Here is a 16,761-nt window from a genome sequence, read left to right on the forward strand (position 1 = left end):
ATGCTCCAACGATTTGGATGAACTTTCCCACACCCCTGTAAGAGAACCCGAGGATCACGGAAAGTGGTGTAGAGCTCATCATCACGGCTCTCTTGAATATGCCCTGGCGCTGTGGAGTAACTGCCTGCAGCGCCACAGATATTGCACCAGCACTTTGTCCTACTAACGTAACGTCGTTGGGATTACCTCCAAACTTCTGGATGTTCTCGCGCACCCACTTCAGAGCGAGATTCTGGTCCCACAGACCGAAGTTCCCGGGAAGTTCTGGTCTTCCGAGTGACAAGAAACCGAAAATGCTTACCCGGTAGTTGAACGTCACGAATACCACATCCGACAGAGCGACAAAGTTGGCAGCGTCATACAAGAAAAGGGCAGAATCACCCCACTGGAAGCCGCCACCATGAATGAACACAACGACAGGTCTGTTGTCGTTGCACTTTGGGGAGCCATTGCACGTGGTAGAGCGTTTCCAGACGTTCAGATAGAGGCAGTCTTCCGATGCACTGCTGTAGTAGTTTAGCGGAGCTTCCGGGATAAAGCGCAGCGTGGTTTGCCAGCAGGGTCGTGGTTTCCTCGCAGCGCTGTATGTTCCATTCCAAGGTGCGACCGGCTGAGGCTTTCTAAATCGCAGGTCTCCGACAGGAGGTTTCGCATATGGTATGCCCAAAAACGCGTCAACGGTATCGTTTCCTACCGGAATCGTTGTACCCGCAATGAGACCGGACTCAACGTTAACAATCGGAGCAGATTTTGGAACCGGCTCTAAGGCGCACGGAGTGGCTACAGCAGCCAGCAAAATCACAAGTTTTTGCCATTTCTTGAACGCTCTTTGACTCAAGGACGCTGTATGAGTGGGCTCGGCCTTGAAGCCGAAAAGGTACGCCATGACTCGCTTGGAGCACGCCGCTTAATGGGATGACAGCGTGCCGAAGTGAGCGCCCTTATTTAAGTGCCAAATGGGCAAGGGTGGGGCGCCGTGTCTCTTCCTGTTTTTGTGATGCTGGTGTATGCTTCGCCTAATTTAGCATCCGCGACATTACGCGCAGTAAAAAAGCCATTTCTTCCTCTCGCGATAGTAAGAGAGAGTCCGTGAACGGCAGCGAGTTTCTTCCTTTTGTTACAGCTTAAATGCCGCAACGTTACTTGGTACGAGTTGAGGCAGAAACGCCGAGTGTGGATATGCATAAGCGGGTATTCAAAGGTCAGTGCCTCATGCGTTAGCGCATTGATAAAGAGGAGAATTTTAAGATGCGACACGTAGGAGTGCCCTAGCCTACGCAGTTTTCTGCGCTACTGCACTTGCCTTACCGGGAAGAAGTGCCGTCCGTGGTTGGAAGGTCATGGAACAGCAGGCTAGAGCGTAGCTTATTAACCACACGCCTCGAATTGTTTACCGGCAGTAGTCGTTTTCCAAGTACCGTCTTTGGCCTCCAACCTTTAAGGGATATTTCGTCATCTGTCGCGCCAGGCGGCCGTGCTATATACTTATAGCAAATGAAGTAGTGTCAGGCCAGAGTGATCCTAAAGCCGCCAGATTCCTACCAAAATTTAATATATCCGAAAAATTACATACCGTTCAATGTAAGTGCTAGCAATAAAAAGCTGGTCAATATTTTTAAATTGTGTGATGTTGTTCCTTTTCTTTCCTTATCTACTGTCCAGACATTTTATTTAGCCATGGTGCTGAAAAGGAACGAAAAGACGCGATCATTTTATAGCAACGTTCGCACCACGGCTCCAGCAGCAAAACTGTTAATACGTTAAGGAGCTGCTATGAAATTCGAACATTCAACTGTCAATGAGTCTCGCCTGGATAGAATATCTATGCGTAATTAAGAAGACATATCACCATTTGGTTGTTGCTTCCGACTAAGCAAGTGCTACTTATGACACATGAAAAGCAAGACAGCACTTTCTGACCATTAGGATGAATGATTTGATTTTCTCTTTTCTTCCTGCTGAAGATTAGGAGGATCATTAAAACTTCTTTTTGGGTGAGCTGGTGCGTGCCCATGCAAGCATCTGATGTAACAATAATCATGAAACGATGTTTTTGAAGTGTTCCAATGGAGTGGTTATGCACTATTCCCGTATCTTGTAGAACGGTTATGCCGGCCAAACTGGACGTTCCGCCAATGAACGTTTACGGGGACATGGCGTAACAATAGAGAACCTAGATGAAAAGTATGCACAGCTACTTGCGCACGTAAGTCAGTGCAAAGAATGTAAGATACGTTTTGAAGGTACAATCATCCCCACAAAAAGTTCACACCCGACGGCGCGGATTAATTTAGAAGCCTCATGAAAACTTGGCAGTGAGTACGTGAGTACCCCGTCCTTTTCTCATTTTACCGCAGACTTTGACTTCCTGGAAGCGGCTAACTGCTGTTGAAATGAAAAAGAAAAAAGAGTAAAAACTAACTAGACCGTTTTAATTTTAATGCTATGCTCCTGCTTACCTGCACATGTGTGACATGTGTCATGAATCGCTTTTATGTATTTTTTCCATCTTTTTCACGCATCTTTTAGTCGTACATAAGGCGTCTCCTTCCAGCATTAACATCTGTTGACAATAAGCTCCTGTGTATATGTGGTGTCTTTGCTTGTTCTATAACTTTTTAGCAAAAGATTTGGAGCCAGAAGCAGCAAACAATGCTCTATGCTAATCGTTACGTACTGTGAAATTACTAGCTGGTATTTGCTTCCTTATTTTTTTCTTTAGGGCCGCGATACCTTTTCAAGCTTCTAACAAGAACAGCACATACGCAATGAACTCCTAACATATCCTCAGCAAGCTTATTTGGAAGGCACTTATGGCGTAGTTTTTATCTTCATTTTTCCCGAAGGGCATGTATAACTGAGATATGTGCAAACATTAAGATGAAAAATGGATATGAGTTGCATTTTGTCATGTCGGTACAATATGTTCCGGTAGTAAAATTTTAAAGAAAAGCCAAAGAAAAGAACCAAAACTGCAAAGCGTTTAACCTGAATTGGAATGTACTTAGAAGTAACCATTGATATACATAAAATAACTTCTTGAAACCCATCATCTTAAAAACAGCGCTTCATGAAGCGTCTTAGGCACTACACCCCTTTACATCATACTGCCCATTTGCTGCGCACTTCTCACTTTTCGAATTTTGAAATTATTATCGCATTGGTTTCTCTAATTGAAAGGCGTGCTCTTTTTTTATTTAATGATGTGTTCGGGTTTTACGCAGTAACAGTTTGTTTTCTGAGATTATGACCAAGACCTCATACTCACCTGCTGTAGCAACATCAGCTCACGCATCGATGGATGTACTACCTTCAGTTCACCATACCCATCGTACAAGGTTGGCAAAAAAACTCAAAAAGTCCTCGTGCGGTGCGTCTACAAAGCAGTACGTGAAGGCCCAGCTCTCCTCAGCAGAGGGCCGCATAGTTGGTACGCATCAAAAAAAGCATGTAAACGCGAAGTGAGGGAAGAGATACGTAAAACTCCGCCGCGGAGGCCAAGATACTGCCTGAACTCCATCAATACAGTTGTTCAGTTCACCCTCAAAGCTGCTCGAAACATAGCCGTTCTTTTGACTGGCATCCTTAAGAAAAGAACACAGGGGCACCTGATGTTGTATTTGTGCTGGAAATATACATACTTGCACTGGCCACTATCGACAGTTCACCTCAAACAACCGCATGGCACGTAAAGCCTCAGTAGCGCCGGCGCGCCTGTTCCGCGCAACAACTTTACCTGCATCATAAGAGCACTGAAGGGAAAAAAAAAGGTAGGTGCAGACCTCAAGCGGAACGGTTGTGTCCGAGAAGCTATGCATCGCGGCCTGTAACGTTTTATCCTAGTGGCGCCCGACCGTTCACGCACCCTTTACACATCGATAGTCCTTAATTTGTAAATTTGAAAGAATCTAGGCCGGCTATTATAGGGTTTGCCAGGTAAGAAATATATTCAAAGCATTCTCGTTGCTCGGGGCAACTCTCGTTCCTGAAATACTGGCACCTCAAAAAAAAAAAAAAAAAGGCGCTGTCATAAGTTATCAGAAGTAATTCCACGCGAGCGTCTGTATGCTTACTGGTGAACTCAAGATTGTTTCTAAAAGATTTCACTGATAAAGTAACGACCGCAGTTGTGTATCTGTACGATGTGCTGTGGCTGAATAGTGCATGGAACATAGAAGACTGAAACATATAACCACTACAGGGTTATACGTAACCCCCTAAATCATAGTCATATATATCAGGTTTCTATGCATCCAGCAGAATATACCATTAATGGTCCCGTAAAAAGTTTTTTCTAGAAGCTTAACATATATTCAAACAGCGCCAGAAACTGCGATCCAGGTGCTTGGAAATTCTGCCAAATGTGCACACATAGACACGTAGCCGGCTAAGACACGTAGCCGGTATCACTTTATGACAGCCACACATAAGAACTTGTACTCCAGCCATCTGTCACCATTGAAGCACATGATGAATCCATCTTTTAAAGACAGGGGAGTATCTTCTTGTATGGCTGGAGTTCCGTTTGCTTTCATTTAGGTTCGCCAGTCTCGATAGAATGCTTTGTCAGAAACTCTTGCTAGCTAGTATGCACTTAGCGCGTTTTCTTCTATTTTCGTTCGTGCTCATTTCGCAAGATTAAAGCTCGCAAGAGGTTCGAAGATAAGTCAGTGTCAGTCACAAGAGAAAAAAAAAAAAAAAGGCTGGTTGACTGCGTGATTCTGTGAAAGAAGAAGAAAAAAAAAGTCACTCATTTTTCTAGAATGTTTTTATTGGGATATTAAACAACAGATGAACACCAAAGCCGACATTATTGCGGACAACACTGTCAGCGAGTTTGGTTGCGACGTTGACCCACTGCTTTGTCTTTTTCCTGGACTGGGTTTTTTCTTCGGAAAATGTGGACTACGTGCTTTCGTTGGCTTGGCAGTAGTGGCTGAGGTCACCTCCCGATCTTGTACGTCATCACTAAAGATAACAATGTCAAATAGACCACTTCAGAAAGTGTAAAAGCAGGCTTCTCAACATGTTTCATTGCGCAGCTTTAAAGTTTGTTCCCAACCCTCATCCGTTTAATAACTAGCATGTGTTTAGTGCCGCTAAAGAAAAAAGAAGCGATAAAAGCGCGTTAAAAAATCTTTAACTGCTGAGAAGACTCTTTTATCAGATGAGTGTTTGTCCCCATCGAAATGATAACGTGTTCTGCCCCTCTTCATAAGCCCATTTTCTGCAATGGTAGTAACGTCAAAACAAGTGTGCATGCCAAGAACGTCACACACTACTTACTTCCTGTAGAGTATCGGCCTCCATAAGGTGCAGCGGTCAATTCTCGTGTCCCGAATGACGGTGAAGTTGTTCGGCTGGATCATGAGCATCTGGCGCTCATCGGCGGTGTACGCGGGCCAAACCACACCAGGCCGCGGAATTCCCGGTTTTCTGCAAACAATTTTGAATGGATGCCCTCCATTTGCGTGTGGTGCGATCAGAGTAAGGGGCGCTAAGGTTCGCGTTTCATAATGTGGCACAGTATGCACCGGAATGCATTACAACGGTGCATAAGGTCGGCAAGAAGAATTTAGCCTTGAGATATATAAGAATCTAACGGCTGAAGTTTTCTCAGATTACAGGGCCGGAAAAACTTTCTCTCTCAAAATATGAAATTAAAGAGTTAATTATTCTTGTTTTAGGCTCAAGAGTTAAAATGTAGTTAACGGCAAGGGGACCAAACCTCTGGACCTATATGTGTTGCATGTGGCATTGAAGCATCTCAGTTATAGCCCTGAAATTGAAATGGTACTATGCAGACATTAATGACATTTTTGTGTGTGTTTATGTGCACTGTATTACCGCAGTTGGTGGTAACATCCAGTTTACGGTGCTCTGTAAAGCACTAGCAACAATGCAGAACGTTAGTGAAGCTTGAAGCTGGACTGAGCTATAATTACTTTTTAAGATATGATGCGACCCTCTCCGTGACTTGCTGCGGTCTCCTTAAACTTCTTTCATTATTGCAACATTACGTGGCCTACCTCCACGTTTATACAGGTACTACATAAACTTCGGAATACTTCAGCGAAAGCACAGATTGACAGCACGGCTTTCGATGCATGCATAAATTAATTGCAGGCTCCCGCCACGATGACTATGTGGTTCGATGAGTTACTGGCTGAACCCGTTGCCGTGGGCTAGGTCCCAGCCGCGGCAGTCGCGTTTCTATGCAGGCAAGACGCAAACCGTTTCATCGCGTGTTAAGGCACCCCAAGTTACCGAGTTAATTACTCTGAGACCTATACTACGCGTAGTCCGTGCCGCTTTAGGACGGTAAACGCTGCTTTACATGTAACATGCTGAAGGGTGTGCTTTCGCAGCTTGAAATTACATTCTTCGCTATTATAAGGCACACCCTCCCCTTCCACGTAGCGAGAAAAATGCAGCTGTCTCTTGGCTGCCGTGTGTTGGAAAATTCGGTGATGATTTTCATGCCTCGTTACATCTCCCTTAACTGTGCTCTCGAAAAGAATCTCTGACAAATGCAGGAATGCGTAAACAAGGTATGGAATCGCTGTTTTAACATCCGAAGGCAGATAATACTGGTTGATCGTTTAATAGCAACTCAGGTGCTCTAGTAGGAAGAGCTGTATATTCATTCAGCTTTGAATAATGTTCACAGAGTAAACGTCTCTACCCTCTCCTGTAAATAAAATAAGGCTTTTTGGTGTGATTTACATAACAATCTGTTCATGTGCTCTTGGGCTACCGAGACAAATAATAATATAATCAATATGTAGCAGGGATTGCCAGCTTCTTGTGACTCTCAACATCCTGAAATGTTTATAAAATTAAGAAAACTAATAACTATACGGATATCGATCACATCGAATGTACATTGACCTAAGAAGAAGCTAACTTGTTTAGTATCAGAGCGATCTGCAAGGTTATGTTGAGTGGGATGCAGCATATCAAAACATTAATGTCGTTAGCTCGTGAAACCTCACGGTTTTGTACGATATAATGACGGCGAACAACGAAGTATAATCCGGCACTGAATCAAGTAGCTTATATGTAGCGTCGTTTATGTACGTAGATAGAATTTCTGACATGCCATGCTTTATTACGCTGAACTGGAACCAATAGCAAGCATAAAATAAGGAAATGCCCTTTTTCGTCTTCATGGTTGCAAATAGAAAGCAAAGATAAAAAGCAAGTAAAGAGAATTACATAACTATATGGACTTGCCCTCACCACGCTTCTCAACATATATGGGAGTGAACGGGCCCATATGCTGTCATTAACCGTTTCAGATTGCGGCGCTTCGGACAGCAATCAGAATGTCTATTTCTTGTGGTGGGTGATAATGTGATTGTTTTTGCACGTTCATATTCTGACGGTGAAAAACCTTGCCATTAAATCGAAGATGTAACTAGTGATTCCTAATAATCAAAGGATAATACTAAGATATTCCCTCCGAAACATATAATCATAGTGGAAACAGTGCTAACATAGGACGGAGCGAGAACACAACACAGGAGCTGCTCGCTCCGTCCCGTGTTAGCGGTGTTTCCACCATGATCGTAAACCAACAGACGCAACTCTGCACTCTTCCCAGGCAAATACTGCTATTGAATAGCAACACCTTTATAATGGGTCTTCTCTTCGTTATTTTATCTGTTCCAAATTCATGGAGTACAGAAACACCCACTGAAAGAATGGCAAGATGAAATTAGACCTTCTGGCAAAATATTTAGTAACTGGCTTACTTTACGAGGGGCACTGCACATGTCATACATATATGAACTTGCACAACAATTTTGCATGCTTCGCTGATTCCCTTCTGACGTTGCAGCCGGTCATTCTACGCAGATAAATGATACTATACGCAAGCGAGTGAAAGCGTCGGAATGAGCATGTAAACGTATTCTTACCCTGTGTGCACGAAGCTGCCCCAGGCACCGACCACCTCTTTCATGAACTCTTCCTCTTCATTTGTGTAGTCCTGAGTGGCTAAGAACTTTCTCCCCAGTGAGCCTAGTGCATCGCTGTACCGGCTTTTGTCTTTAAGAAAGGGTAGGGATCCCACTGTGTAAAAGATGTCCTCGGTGTGCGCTACCCCCATCCACTTGGGGAAGAAGCTGTGGGTCGGCTTGTGCGCGAAGAGATACCGGTGCGTCTGTATACCCTGCTTTACAGAGTCATCAGCAAACAACTGCGCCGGACAGTTAAAAACGGCGTCGGCGAACATTGAACAGATAATTTCACGCACCTCTTCAAAGCTGTGTTCGACTTCATGGGCTCCAAAATAAGCGGACATAACTTCTCTAGCCTTCGAGACGGGAATACTAAGGGCTTGAGATATGACGACTGTGACCACAGTCCTGTACTGCGTGGCCAGAACTTCAGATGCCTGGGGAAAGGAGTCCGTGAGGAAGCTGAAGAACATCGTGCCTTCGTCGGTAGTCGTTCCCACAAGAACGTCGTCAACGTTCAACTTTCGCCAAGGCTTCGATGACAAGACTGAGAAAGGAAGAAATTCGTCGTTGTCCAATGGTGAAAAAAGCTGCTTCAAAAAATCGAGATTTGCCAGTTTTTCCATCACAAAATCAGCATCGAGTTTACGAAGGCAGTTAACAATATCCTTGCGTTGTTTATTGAACGTCACCGTTGTGTTGTAACAGCCTAACAAAGCTGCAGTGTTTATGAACTTTCCTTGTCCTCTGAACAAGACGTTCACAACAAGCGAAAGGGGAGATCCACTCTGCACAAACATTCTCTTGAACAAGCCCTTGCTTTGCGGAGATACAGCGTGCAGAGCCGCTGACGTCCCACCCGCGCTCTGGCCCCCGATGGTGACTTGCCCAGGGTCTCCACCGAAACTCGCAATGTTATTTCGTACCCACTTTAGCACCATATTTTGATCCCACAGACCAACGTTGCTCGGCATTTCGGGAGTCTCCAGCGACAGGAACCCGAAGATGCCCAAACGGTAATTGAAGGTGACAAAGACGACGTCCGTCAATGCCACAAAATTCGCGGGGTCGTAGATGAGTAGCGATGAGTCCCCCCACTGGAAAGCCCCTCCATGAAAATAAACGACAACTGGAAGAAGTGGCAATGTGCAGTTGCCATTTTTAGCGCACAATCCTCGCGAGGGTTTCCACACATTGACGTAAAGGCAGTCCTCCGTCGCTTTGCTATAATTCAACTTAGTGAGTCCGAGCAAAGGCACGGGTACCTGATGACACGGCAGCGGTTTTGCGGTGGCGTTGTAGACACCAGACCACGGTGACACAGGTACAGGCTTCCTAAAGCGAAGGTCCCCGACGGGTGGCTCGGCGTAAGGTATTCCGAGGTAAGCGTCAAGCCTTTTCCCACCAACGTCGATTTGCAAGCCTGCCACAAGGCCAGAGTCGGTCTTCACTACGGGAGCACCGTATTGTTCAGCAGTCACTGGTAGTGGAGCAAACAGAGTGCATGCGACCGCGCTTATAAGAACTAAATACCTGTAAGGGACTGTCCCGCTAAACTGTACCGTGGAAGAGGGCCTCATGCTTGCAATTGCTGTCTTTCCGGTCTCATCTACGCAGAGAGCGCGTGCTGTCTGGAAGGGTGCGAACTGGCACTATCCACTTCACTTGCTATCAGAGGCAAAAGTTGGCATTGGTCTCAACAGCGCAGCCTAAAACGGCGAGGCTATACTTTTTACTTACACTTTAGTGTTTGTGCTCTTAAGAAAAGTTCTGAGTAGCCTCAGGACATTCCTCTCTTATTGATGGTTCACTTCTACACTATAATTGTGCATCCTATTTTCGCGGTTCGGAGATCAACGCCATTCCACATTCCGGAGGCATTAAAGGGCGCGCATTATTTGTGCCCACACAGCGGCAACGCTATATGTGAAGTGGCCGGAACGCACCTTTAATGCTCCATAATAACGCTAGGGTGAAACTTTCATGAGGCGAGCTGTCTTAGCTGCGCTTAAGAAACAGGAAGTCAAGCAACATCGTATGACTTGCAATGAAGAAAGGTATTGGAACTACGTTCTTGTTTTTCTAATCTCCCCCTGCGATTTCGGTTCCGTCCAAGGGCATCGTGATCAGAAAACATGACAGCCTGGAAGTTACCGACGCGAATGACCTCGCGTGGTGCTTTTATTATGCACAGGATGGCCCTGATTGGCTCAGTAGCTATGGCATCCCGAACATTCTCATCCGACAGCAGTAGTGTTCTGTACAGTAATTTTTTATTCCTGCTCGAGGGGAGGGGTGTGTCAAATTAGGGCGGACGCAGGCGGAAGTGAAAAGCGAACATGACCGTGGGTGATGCGATGTCACAGCGTGTAAAGAACCTCAGAAGGAAAAAAAAAATAATACAACGCTCCCCACTACGGCATCAGTCGCAGCCATCGTGCGGCATCCTACATACCATTAACACACCTTCTGCTGCAAACCCTGTTGCAATTAAAGTAGGATATTGTGTTATATGGCAACCCTACTTGCATGGAGCGTATACAACCAATATCATTCGTGAGGCGCAGGGGCAGATAAACTGTAAAATAAAAGCGAAACGACACATCTAGGAACTCGAACCGCGTAGACCGAAGTAAGAAAGCGCATACACTCGTCATGTGCTCGTCTACCAATCCACCATTTACATAGTAGAATTACCTCGACGCAACAAAATTCAATTAAGCTGTTCAGAGTACCGTACAGGGAGTGCTAGCCAAGCACTGCTGTGCACAAGAACGTGTCCAAACATAGAAGATGTGACATAGAATTGCCCGATTGAAATTTAATTTCGTTTTTAAAAATAAAAGCCAACACATTAGCCTAGCCTTAAGACACCCGCGAGAACGCCCCCATGGATACGCTGTCACTCTGTGCTTTCGTTCAAACTTCGCCATATTTCCCGTCTTAGTATGTGCTTTTAAAGTTTGTCTACCTTTGCCTTATATGAGTATAGAATTGACTGCGCTTAGAAAAAAGAAAATTGACCCTACAGAAAGTATGCGCTATCCGCCCGAAATCACTTTTGCGGGAGTTGCTTTATTCGTATTAATATATTTTACGCCTCCTATACTGGACAGATATATTGCTCTCAGATGCGTGCATAAATCTTAGATACTGCGGGAACGCCTGGGAAAAACGTGAATGCTCATCTCTGAAGCATACATGTCGTGCCTCGTTAATATAGACACTTTGATTCCCGCACAAAACTGTCCATAAAGCGAGTCATCCGTAATCACGAATCGGACTCTTTTTTTTTTTTTTTGGGGGGGGGGGGGATGCTAAGGATAAGGTCTGTGTTAGAGCATATATAGTGGAGGCCAACGAAGTTGGCCTTAGGCGCTACAAGCACATTATCCATCTCGCTGTTATGCTTGAAATGCGATGTTGTGATAAATAATGTGATGCAGTTGCATATTGTTCTTGATGGCGTTTCACGAATAAATTAATTGACTTTTACAACTTTTCTTCTCACACGAGCCCCTGATAAATATCAGCTTTCACTCAGTTGAAAGTTGCTGATTGCGGTTTTCTACAAGGCGCAAGCTGCAGGCAGTTTTCTTCGCGTGAATTCATGCCATTAGGAAAATTGAAATGCAGTGTAACGCACATCGCAGTGTAAAGTATGAAACCACAAGCGAAAAGGGCAATCACTCAGTCATTGGCACTACGTTCACGTAGTGCCTGTGACATAAACTCCATAAGAGAAAAACCTATTTGAAGCATTATAACAGTTTCAATTTCATGACTGTCCATAACAACGAGACAAAAATGCATTGCTGCCAATGGGATCTCTGCATTTTCTGCTTGTTCATTGTCCGGATAGCGAGTTTTCATATTAATGAGACGTAAACATATGGCAAAAAGTTTGGTCCCCTGGAAAAGTATCTATATTTCAAGGCGTCCGTATTAACTTGGGTGATATTAACGAGACACAACTTATGTGCGACGTATGGGTAGGCACATTACGTTTTGAATTCTTCAGCATTTATTACAATCATCACGGTGCCCTTTCATTCTCTCTCTCTCTTTCTCTCTTTCGGTTATTTTGCGTTCCATACCGATCGTGACGGCCGTGTTCCGATGAGGTGAAACACAACAGTGCGATGTCAGCAATATTCCCAACCAATTTAATTTATTTAGAGCTCGCCATATTGCCATCCGTCGCAACTCATGTGTGCCTGGTGGGGATTAAAACCCACAATTTGTGCTGTTCTTTTTCCTGTTTGAATGCAAACAGAAGGCGACCTATGTGCTAATCTAGGTCAGCCCTCCAAACTTCCTAACATGAATGCTGTATCGCTGCCTATCTGCCTTGTCACAAAAGTAAAAACTCGTTCATTGCATGTCTTCGCTGCCAGGTCGTTATTGGTGCTTCAATCTTTGTTTTGGCCCATATATCTAAAATCAGAACAACATAAATAACCAAGAATGCTTGCCTTCTTCAGAGCAGCAGCACATCAATTCCGTCGCACGTGGAGTTCTTAGGATTTCGGTAAACAATTGTTTCGCGGCATAAAAATGCTTGCTCTACGAGAAAACACCGATTAAGCCAGGGTTCCTGCTTTTACACCTCATGTAAACAGCAAGGATGTTTCTTCAGGGAGTCACGCAGTTTTACCAAAATTTCCCTTTAACTGGGCGCAAAAGGAAAGAGGTATACCCATGAATTTTCGGAACATTTTTAAAATTTATATAAAAAACTTTTTTTTTCTTTTTCTGCTTAAGATAACGATCATGATCGCGGCATGGCGCAAACATGCCTTCAAAAGCAGAAAAGAAAGGGAAAGGTATGCGCGATCGATTCTAGTGTAGAAATAGTTTCCTTTTGCCGACTTCGAGCGTTCTCAATGCACGGCAATTGGCGCCTCTGCTTCAGAGGTCAGTAAAATGGACCACGAGGCAGAACTTGAATGCGGCCTCGAACAAACTGCCAGCGACATCAACGGTTGCCGTTGCAGCATAAGTATCCTTATGAACTCAGTCAACAAATATTATAATTAAAGAAAGTATATCAACTGATATTTCCGGGTTATGAATTGAAAACTCTGTTGTGGCGCCAGTTTTTAAAAGCGTGAGCTTGCTACTGAAGTATCGCACATATGACGTCTATCCGTCTGTCCGATACACCATGTGATCAAATTGCCGCAGCCTTTTAGCCAAAATGTTGCCATTGTAGCCACGGGACCACCTCACATATAACGCGGTGACTTCATCATGTAATGGGAGTATGTAATCACACGACTATGGTAGCCATGCTATGACGTCATCACGCATCAAGAGTAGCTGCCAGTAGAGTAGAGTAGAGTAGAGTATGTTGTGACGTCCTCACGTGTATCACATTCCTAGGGTAGCCATGTTGTGACGTCATCTGTAACAGGAAGTCACCATGCGCAGTTGTGTTGTGACGCCACCACTTATCTAGGTTGTGTACATCACATGACTAGGGGCAGTTACGCCCTATACTGTCGTTCCGTTTTGTATATACCAGCCAGACAGATGCCGAAATTGCTACACGCAGAGTTACCTTTGCTGTCAAAATTGTGGCCCTCCAGCTTGGCGCAGAAAGTTCGGAGTGATGGCAGATGGGTCGGTATGACATGGAGCTCAGAATTTCCCGTCTAGTTATGGCCCAGCTTGAGTGAGCAATTCGCACCAATAACCTTTGGTCCTCGAATCTTTAGCAAGGGTGACCTTTGGGGGGCCGTGGTAGCCGAACCAGTGGTCGCAGAGGGACACCACTTCGTTGCCGTGAAGAAGGAGAAGCAACGTGTGCAACGAGCGCGTCGGCGTATGCACGGCTAGACATTCCGAGGCTGGTCTGAGCAGAATGACGTATAGCGCCGCCGCCGAGCCGCCTCAGACGATCTTGAGCAACGCATGCTTCACGAGAACTCTGTGCGAGTGAATCGAGAAGCCAGGCGTGTCCGCCGAGAAGCTGGAACTGAGGACATGATGTTAGCATAATTCTAACACTATGATTGAGGAGCAACGTACTGCTCGACTCGAATGAGGCCGCGTGATTAAACGCTGAACTGCCAAGAAGCTGGAACACTACAGCAGCGTGTTGCTCAACTCTAAGCAGACCGCGTGAGGAAACGCTTTAACCTCCAGGAAGCAGAAACATAGTTTAAAAAGTGTGTGTATAATGTGCGAGCTGATTGAAACGACTGAGCTAACGCTCTTCAATCGAACGCCGAATCGGCGGTGCGCTCTCATTTTTTTTTTAAACATATAGCCTCATGCACTCAGTTAATAATGTGCTTTTCTTACCATAATGTGAAACATTAACCTGCCACATTATTAGCCCTCTTGCCCGCGCCGTCTAAGACCAGCATGAGTCATGCATCTAGCTAAGCCGGTTTGTGTAGACTTCGTGACTTCGTTTCGCGCGGCTGCTAGCATTTGTCTACGTTCTATAAAGAACTTGCACTACGTGCGCTTATGTTTTGTCATTACCGTAACTGCTACTACCCCAACTTGTAAGCATGCTCCACCCCACGCCCTCTCCTTATGTAATGTCCAACTGCAGCTAGTGTGTGGCCTTTTTTTTTTCTTTTCACGCTGGATATCGAAATGCTTTCGTTGGAAACTGTATTTGTTTATCCGAGCTATAACTAAGCCTAGGATTAACTAAACTAGTGTCTAGATGGTAGACCTCCACAGAGGCGCTGTCACATTTGCGTCCCCGCTATGCCGTTTTCATTTGTTCTCAATGCTCTAATACCTACCGGTAGTAATAAAAAATATACTACAGTCGTATATTATTTGTGCCATAGTAGCATTTTACATAGTCAATTTGAGCCATTAACCAATCAAGAAGCGCTTGAATATATTCAGCAGAGGAACACATGATGCGAAACAATAAGACGTTGGCTCGCACAGCTGCCATGCGCCGCTTTTTCTTAATGTTTATCTCAGGTTGCTGGAAGCAGCTGAGAGGTTGGTGTTTCACTCTCCTTTGCGCTCGGCAAGTGTTGCAAGTTCTGTCAAGGGGTCTTGTACGCGAAGTAGTTCATTGCGGGGATCAGGCGGTGCAACTGGCACAGGGCTGGGTTAATTAATTTGAAGGATATGGGAGAGGCCTTTCTGCAGCAGCTGTGTGATGATTACTTAAAAACAAATGATACCATCATTGCTGTTTTGAATGAAAGCACAATAAATATGCTGAACCTGGACCCCTATTTCGGGTTTGCATAGTTATCGAAGTGTCGCTATCTCACGTAACCTTGAGTCATCTTATTGGCGGAAACGCCGGAACATGACGTTGGTGCCTCTTCGGGTACCGTAGCGGCAACACCCGGTTCCCGCGCTTCGACCAATTAGGTGGCTGGAGGTCAGGTGAGACAGCGGCACTTCGATAACGACGCAAACTCGGAATACGGGCCCTGGTCTGCATGACTGTGATAATAATTCGGCCTGAGTGCGCAGAATTAGCGTGCCATTATTCACTACGAGAAGCGTATACAGCTCGTTTGGTCAAAAAGCCGTAGGCGTAGTATTAGTCGGCATGGCGTGTCGAAAATGATCGTGTGCAGAAATTTCGGTTGGCCGACAGGGTTATGACGTCACAACCACATGACCTCGTACGAGAATTTCAAACACCACATATTCAAAATAAAGCTATATAACGAGCTACGGAATAGTCCAAGAGCAAAAATTGGCGAAAATATCCCTCTAGGTGAGTTATTTCAGAAATCAAAACTAATCTGGCGAAATAAAGATGCCGCCACTCAAGATCGAATAACTCAGGTCCGCCGCACTCTATGCCAGGTGCGCATAGGCCACGATCGAAGGGTCGTTTGTACCAGACGTGTTAGAGGGGCATCTAGCGAGCGCTTTGTGGTGCCTACGATCTACTAACGTGCGTTTTGGATATGTATACTGATGTTACAGTAATAATAACTTTGAAATTATAATCATATTACACACACAAAAAAAAAGTTGAAAACACTCAAGTAACGAAAAGGCAGTGTTAAAGATCTACGGTTAAGGCGAAGCTTAAGCGCCCCCGTAGTCTTTTCGTTTTTGCCATTGTTATTAATTTGTTTTGAATTCGACAAAAAAAGCAAACTCCACCTTGCAGAACCTTATTTTTGAGCGCCATTTTCTACTAAAGATGACAAAATAAAATGTCCTTTATTAAGATTGAACCTGGGGGATAGTTCATGCATCTACTGGTTTATCAACCTCTTGTAAAGCCAAACGTAAGAATGAAGAATGCGAATCAGAATAAGTAACTGTGAATACTCTCTCCCCAACTCTCACCTTGTTTTATTCCAACCCATAAAATGTACCACCCGAGGCTAATGTCCTACCATGAGGGCCATCTGTGCAATTTAAAAAAAAAACGTTCGTGTCGCCACCAATTCTTCTCGTCGTCATACGTCTGGACTGCGAATTTCATTTTTTTTTTTTCTGCATTCCACTTTCTTCCAAAGTATCAGAGCATCTAGCTTACCTTCCCTCTACGCTTAAAGCGCCCTTTTTTATACTCAGACCAGCAACGAAACCCGTTGCAGTAATTTCGTAGGCATCATCCCTCCCTTGCATGCAGCCCTACGGACACGAAAACGGCTGTGTTGTTTTTAAATTGCCTTGACGCAAGAGCTATTCTGACCTCTGCATTGGAAGGAAGACAAAAGTGAGTGAAATGGAGGAAATTTCCAGGCAATGCCTTTATTTGAGAAAGAAGTCATTTCTGATGTTTATGGAAAATTAATACAGTAACAATTTATGGCTGAAAGATCAAATTGCTAAT

At 44.7% G+C, this 16,761-nt stretch overlaps 3 protein-coding genes across 4 annotated transcripts in view; 1 reads left to right on the forward strand and 2 right to left on the reverse strand.

Moving 5' to 3' along the window:
• The window catches only part of LOC146185230 (acetylcholinesterase-1-like), an 11,404-nt gene extending 10,518 nt beyond the window's left edge, over positions 1 to 886 (reverse strand). The window contains exon 1 of the mRNA XM_084605798.1: positions 1 to 886. This exon is cut by the window's left edge and continues 754 nt beyond it. Coding sequence (XP_084461924.1) covers positions 1 to 886 — 886 coding nt within the window.
• Positions 1 to 16,761, forward strand: part of LOC146185226 (acetylcholinesterase-like) — a 332,565-nt gene that overhangs the window by 95,280 nt on the left and 220,524 nt on the right. The gene's annotated exons all lie outside the window — the stretch shown is intronic.
• Positions 5,283 to 9,544, reverse strand: LOC146185231 (acetylcholinesterase-1-like). The gene is made up of 2 exons (XM_084605800.1): positions 7,923 to 9,544; positions 5,283 to 5,436 (listed from the first exon to the last, which is right to left on the reverse strand). Exons 1-2 carry the CDS (start codon positions 9,542 to 9,544, stop codon positions 5,283 to 5,285), a joined length of 1,776 nt encoding a protein of 591 aa, XP_084461926.1.

Source organism: Amblyomma maculatum, chromosome 6 (assembly GCF_055883805.1).
Source record: "Amblyomma maculatum isolate TAMU_Amacu chromosome 6, ASM5588380v1, whole genome shotgun sequence".
NCBI lineage: Eukaryota > Metazoa > Arthropoda > Arachnida > Ixodida > Ixodidae > Amblyomma > Amblyomma maculatum.